Below are 6,025 nucleotides of genomic sequence, written 5' to 3'. Positions count from 1 at the left end.
AGATGAATATTATATCAAAGAAAGATAAAGTGATAACAGAGGGAGGTATGTGCTTGTCTCTGTGCATGTGTGTGTCTGTGTATACATCTGCATCTGTGTACATGTCTGATAGTGACGATCTGTGTGTGTGTCTTTTTGCATATGTGGGTGTCAGTCTGTGTGTCTGTGACTGTGTGTTTGTCTGCATCTTTGTGCCTGTCTCTGTTTTGTATCTGTGTATGTGTATGGTGTGTTTGTGTGTAAAAGTGTGTATCTCTGTGTGCTGTTGAGTGTAAAGTATCTCTCTGTGTACAAAGTCTATTTTGGGATGTGGGACACAGAGAGGGCTTCACAGAGGATGAGACGTGAAATGTCCTACAGATAAGATGTCAGCTGTTCTGTGCAGGAAAGGATATAGAGACAAAGGGGACACCACAGGCCTGGTGCACGGTGATGCATAAGCGAATGGCACGTAGACCACTACGGCTGAGCACAGAATCCTTGGTGAGCAGGGAGATGAGGTCGGAAGGGCCAGGGACGGTGTCTTGGAAGTCCTGGTGTGCAATGCCAACAGTGGGACTGGATCCTCCAGCAGTGTTTCCAATCTGGGTTTCTCAGGGTGTTTCAAGAGCTCCATGAATCCTGGTGTCCACCCAGCATAGTATGTAGACTGAATATGTAATGTGTTTCACAAAATAAGGACTAATTTAAATGTACATATTTCCGGATATGAGTAAAAATGCACATTCATTGTAAAAGTTTTGCTGATAATTGATAATAGTAGATAACTGTTACCTTCTATTTTCTCAATCAGAGTTTGTATAAATACACCTACTATTATTTGAGTGTCGGTTTAGGATTAATAAGTCCTCTTACTTGAAACATTTGGAAACACATGCCCACTAGTAATTCAGGGTTACAGAACTGAGATCAGATTTACATTTTATTTCAAGGGGATCACTTTGGCATCAATGAGGATGATATATTGCAGGAAGGTATCTCAGAGCCCAGGAGAGCATTCAGGAGACTTTCGCACAAGCCGGGAACGACTAGGACTGGACTGTGATGCTGGCTGTGGGGATGGAAAGGAGGGGATGCTCAGAAGTGATGTTCTGGCGGTGGAGGGGGTGAAATTTGAGAAGTTTTAGATGTCAGCAGGGAGTTGAGTTGTAGTAGCCCCTAAATCCCCCAAACTATCCACATCCTATTCCAGGGATTAGGGATCCCTGGAACTTGTAATGTTATCCTTCTATGGCAAAAAAAGGACTTTGCAGATGTGATAAAGTTACAGATTTTGAGTTGGGGAAATTATCCTGAATTTTCTGGTGTCCTCTAAATGCAATCCCATGTATTTTGTACAAAGGACGAGAGGAAGATTTTACACACTCAGAAAAGGAGAAGGCAGTGCGACCTTATGGGGCAGAGATTGGAGTGATGGGGGCATAACTCAAGGAATGGCATCAGCCATCAAAGCTGGACGCAGCTGTGAATAGATTTCCACCTAGACCTTCAGAGAGCGTGTGACCCTCCTGACGCAATGATTTGGGCAGAGTCTTACAAATTTTGGAAATCTGTCCTCCAAACTTTGAGAAAATAAGTTGATTTAAGCCACCAAGTGTGTGGTAGTGTGTTACAGCAGCCACTGGAAACTAACCAGGAGCCTATGATATATGCAAGTGTTCTGAGTCAGGTGCCTCTTTGGGTGGTGGGTCCATTAGCCAGGATGGAGGGTGGGGGCACACGAAAGAGGAATATGTTGTGGGCAGAGAGTGTGTGCAAGTTTATATATTCCTTCCAAAATAACTGTGGAGTGCCTGAATGGAGTTGTCCAGATGGCAGCTGGATGCTTGTTTCTGAATATCTTGGGGGAATCAGAGAGGAAGCGTTAGCCTGAGGTGTCGATGAGTGATGTAGACATCCATGAGCCACGCGAGTGGTGTGCAGAGTGAAAAAGAGTTAACTGAAATTTAACCCTGGATATTTACTAAAAATTGAGAGGTAGAGGAAAACAACTGACACTGGACAATTTAAAGGATTGAAACCACAGGGACGGGAAGAGAACAAGCAGGTTGGTTGTGGCTATGATGAGGACAAAATATTAGCAATGCTGCTGGTTGGGAACCGCGTGACTGGGCAGACAGGATGCAGGTCTCCCTCGATACAAGATGAGTAGCAGGAAGATTTAATTCCTTTTTACCCTGAAACTTCATTTTCACTCATGGCCGTGTGAAGGGGAAATCGGTAAAGTAACGCAGGATGATTCCTGACAAATAATACCTCCTGTGATCCCTGCACCTCAGGCCGCCAGGGGTAACTGGATGTTGGGTCTCTGAAATTAACTAGATGACACCCTGCCCACTTCATGATGAAATCCACCCCAACCTGAGGCCAGAGGCTGTTGGACAATGACAAGACAATTAGAGAAGTGCAGGGCAAGTGATTTATTGAAGCAGGATGTTGAAACCTTTACATTTTCCAGCGAAGATCAGGTGATCATGGAAAGACAGAGGTCCTACTACAGAAGACTTGCTATATCATTATAAGCACACTTCAACACTATTTTCCCCTGAAATAAAAAAGAAAGAAAGAAAAGAGAGGGCAGTCATGCTGCTCCTGGAAATGACATGTTAACACAGACCGATGTTTGTACCAAGACGTCGATGAAATTTCAACCAACAAAAGGCAAATGGAAGATACCAGGCAGGACGTCAGTGTGCAGGTAACCTAAGTAGACCTGGTACAGTTACGACCAACCATGCAAATCAGGAAAGCACCATTTCCACAGTCCAGCAAATGAACCCTGAGGTGACCCGAGAGTAGGACTCAGGTTTCTGTGGAAGGAGAGGGGTGAAGGGTTGGACAGAGAAACCCGGGATTTCTTTCTTCTGATGTCCCAGGACAGAGGACTCTACTTTTTCACTCTAACGGGGACACAGGGTTGAGAGATCAGGAGAGGGGAGGGACAGGACATGGGAAGAACTGCTTTCAGGAGATTCCCACCCTAGGTTATTAAAATTCAACCTGATGGCACATGTGCTTCTCAGCACTGAGAATCCAGCTTCCATGTGCATATGCAGCTGAACCTCATGACCTAAATCCAACAGTGGATGGGCTGAGACACATTTAACGACCTGATTCTGGATAAAGACATAATTTAAATGTTTCACTTTCACATGTGGCTGCAGGACACATAACAACAAGGGTCTCTGCCCACTGGCTGTGATAAGGAAGAGAGTGATAGGTGAGGAGTGAAAAAGTGGATGGAGGTGCAAGGAGTGGGCCTGGGCTCTGCAGAAGCTGGCAGAGAACCCAGTCAGCCTCCTCTCCATCCTGACAGAGGGCAGGGGCTAGTTCCCTCCCTCCTACATGTCTCCCCTTTGAACATTCCCAACACTCCCCATGAGATTCCACAGGGACTGTGTCCACTGGGTGAGGGAACTCATCCTCAGGAAACTTCCCTGGCAGGAAGGGTAGCAGTGCTTTGACCCTTCAAAATCACTGCATGGGGCCCCACGTGTTCTCCTCCTCAGGGCACTATGGGGAACCTGGCACACAGGAAGATGCCCTGAGAAGGAGGAAGATGCCCAGATGGTCTGTGCAGTCTTGTTCAGCAGGTGTAATGTTATCATCCACCTTGTGGCGACAGGTCATGCTATCAGACGGGAGCAGTGAGGTAGTTGCTTCCACCACCTGTGTTCCCCAAGAGCACCACCCTGACCTCCTCCCTGGATGTTCACCTGATAGGAAGCCTCTATGCACAAAGAAGAAAGAAATTACCAATGCTTTTGAGATTAGCACTCTGTTCCCAAAGGAGATCTTATCCGTGCATCTCTTCACTTCCAACTTGGCTTCATAAGCTTCTGGCGGTGCAGGAAATCTCTTAAGTTCTATCTTGTAAGCAGGTTCCTTAAGGAAGAGGAAGGCTGTGAAATCAGTAAGAACAGCTGGACAGACAACTGCATTGGCTGAAGCAGAAGAAAAAGAAATACAATTGATACAAGGAAAGTTGATTTTTCCTATGGCTCTGATATTAGAACTAAAATAAGAAACCCAGGGATTTTATATTCCCATCTCCTCAGTGTGCTGATGACAGTGTGAGACCCTCAGGGTCATGATTTCCTTATGGTGATACTGCAAGTGGCAGAGCTAGGACTGGACAGCAGGTGTGCTGATGCCTGGTTCAGTTTTTACCTGTTGTAAAGTACACCTAGTACTTCCTAAGACTCCCCTGCTTTGCTGAAATTCACTTTTCCTAGATTTCAAAAAGTTGGTTTTGCAGTCAAAGGATTGACCCTTTCTTTTGTCTTGGATATTGGGGAAAAGGAGATTTTAGTAATCAACCTTTCAAGTGAATGGGACAGTCAGATTTTATGAGATCAGAGAAGGGAGAATAAATCTGCAGAAGAGTAAGTAAACTATTTATATGTTGAAAGATGCTATTTTGAGACTAAAGAATAGGATTATGTCATTGGATGAAGATATAGCTAAAAAGCTAAAAAAAAATAAAACTAATCAGTTTGAACACATTTGAAGCTTATACACAAAGTTATGATTGGCTCTTTCATTCTGCAGTGATGCACAGAATTCCTGGGAGGGGGTGAGGGGTGGGAAGGGTGGCTCTCTCCTGACCCCACTGGAATTGTCCTGAGACTTGATGTAACCACTTCTCGTCTGGATTCTCCATCCCCTCAAGTTTTTGCAAACATCCTGCAGCCTGTGGTGTGCCCTACTAGGCTCTGATATGACCCCTGCTCAGACACCAAACTATGCAGAGAATTTGGAGAGAGTAAAATCAGAGGCCACGTAGGAAAAGAGGAGGATGTTTAGAAAGTCAGATGAAAGAGAGAAATTCAAGAAGACTTGGGTCAGTATCGAGGGCATGAAGACATGCAAAGGTATTGTTGAATTAATGGCTAGAATTAATCTAGAAAAATAGAAATTGTAGCTCTAATGATTGTACTAGTTCTACTCAAATTCCTGGTAGTACTCCTAGAAAATTAGTACTCGTAGACACATTGAGTGCTGCTTATTCACAGAGCCCGTTTCAAGATTTATTATTCAGAGATTCAGAGAACATTGGCTCTCCTGGAACTGAGAAGTCTCCAAAAACCCTTCCAGCTGTATCATTTTATGAGTCTGAATCTATGAGTTAAAAAGCTGTGGACCCAACGGGCACCTAAAATACTGTGGAAGGAGGACATCTGAGAACTATGAGATGTCTGCTCGATACCCAGAGCTGCACTCCTGACACAGTCAATCCACTCCGTTGTCACAGCTACTCTTGGTAGTAGCTGAAACCAATGACAAGAGGAGACTTAGGGACATTAAGCATTTTGTTCTAGGTCAAAGTGCTGGTAAGTGGCAGAGCCATGATTTACATCCAAATCTTCTGTCATGCTGCGTCTTGAACACAGATCACATAGAAGGAATGAGGCTTCAGGTGGAAAACTCCTAAAATTTTCTGGGAATGATTTTTTGTAAAAGTTCCAGAGCACTGGGATTTGACAAAATGAGCCCTGGGCTTTTGTGGGGCTAGTTCACAAGTAGAGGAAAATGTTTGGATTTCGGTCAGTTCATACTCCTAATTAAGTTCACCTAGTTCAGAGAAGGTTACTTACCAGGGCTGGTGCTGGACTGATTAGAAATGATACTCACCTTCATAGCAGCAAAGGACCAGAGTGACTAGCAGGACAGACAGGGACAGCCTCATGGTTTATTTTTCTTTGAGCTTTCAGCTATAGCATACGATGAGCAATTAGGAGCTGGACTCAGCAGCCTGGGGAGCCCAGGGCTATTTGTACTTAGAGATCCTCACTGGTCCTGCCCACATGGCATGAGGTAGATCACAAGGTCTGGTTTCCAGCCCTCCCTTTCTCACTGAGGGTTGATGCCATCATCTGTGTCGCAGTCTCTAACGACCTGGTCAAAATTCTCATTTATAGACATTGCTGGCACCATGCTCCTCTCCTTTGTAGCAATCACCCGGGTTGTGGCTTTACAAATGTATAATGAGTTAACTGATGGGAGCCCCCGTGGAATTTAGCTC

At 44.8% G+C, this 6,025-nt stretch overlaps 1 protein-coding gene across 1 annotated transcript; it reads right to left on the bottom strand.

Moving 5' to 3' along the window:
* Positions 1-2,494: 2,494 nt before the first annotated feature.
* On the bottom strand, positions 2,495-5,689 carry LOC101396394 (secretoglobin family 1D member 2-like). Its single transcript, XM_014793188.2, has 3 exons — positions 5,635-5,689; positions 3,757-3,944; positions 2,495-2,545 (listed from the first exon to the last, which is right to left on the bottom strand). Exons 1-3 carry the CDS (start codon positions 5,687-5,689, stop codon positions 2,495-2,497), a joined length of 294 nt encoding a protein of 97 aa, XP_014648674.1.
* Between the last annotated feature and the right edge of the window lie 336 nt (positions 5,690-6,025).

The sequence above is a fragment of the Ceratotherium simum genome, chromosome 34 (assembly GCF_057802395.1).
Source record: "Ceratotherium simum simum isolate JZ-2026a chromosome 34, ASM5780239v1, whole genome shotgun sequence".
NCBI lineage: Eukaryota > Metazoa > Chordata > Mammalia > Perissodactyla > Rhinocerotidae > Ceratotherium > Ceratotherium simum.
This window is presented reverse-complemented; position numbering and strand designations above follow the sequence as displayed.

Bases quoted from the DNA above. Each gene is read 5' to 3' on its own strand.
- LOC101396394 (XM_014793188.2), bottom strand. From the start codon at position 5,689: ATGAGGCTGTCCCTGTCTGTCCTGCTAGTCACTCTGGTCCTTTGCTGC. The intron at 3,945-5,634 runs GTGAGTATCATT...CTTCTGCTTCAG, and splicing joins GGTCCTTTGCTGCTATGAAG to CCAATGCAGTTGTCTGTCCA. The intron at 2,546-3,756 runs GTAATTTCTTTC...TTTTTATTTCAG, and splicing joins TGCTAATCTCAAAAGCATTG to GGGAAAATAGTGTTGAAGTG.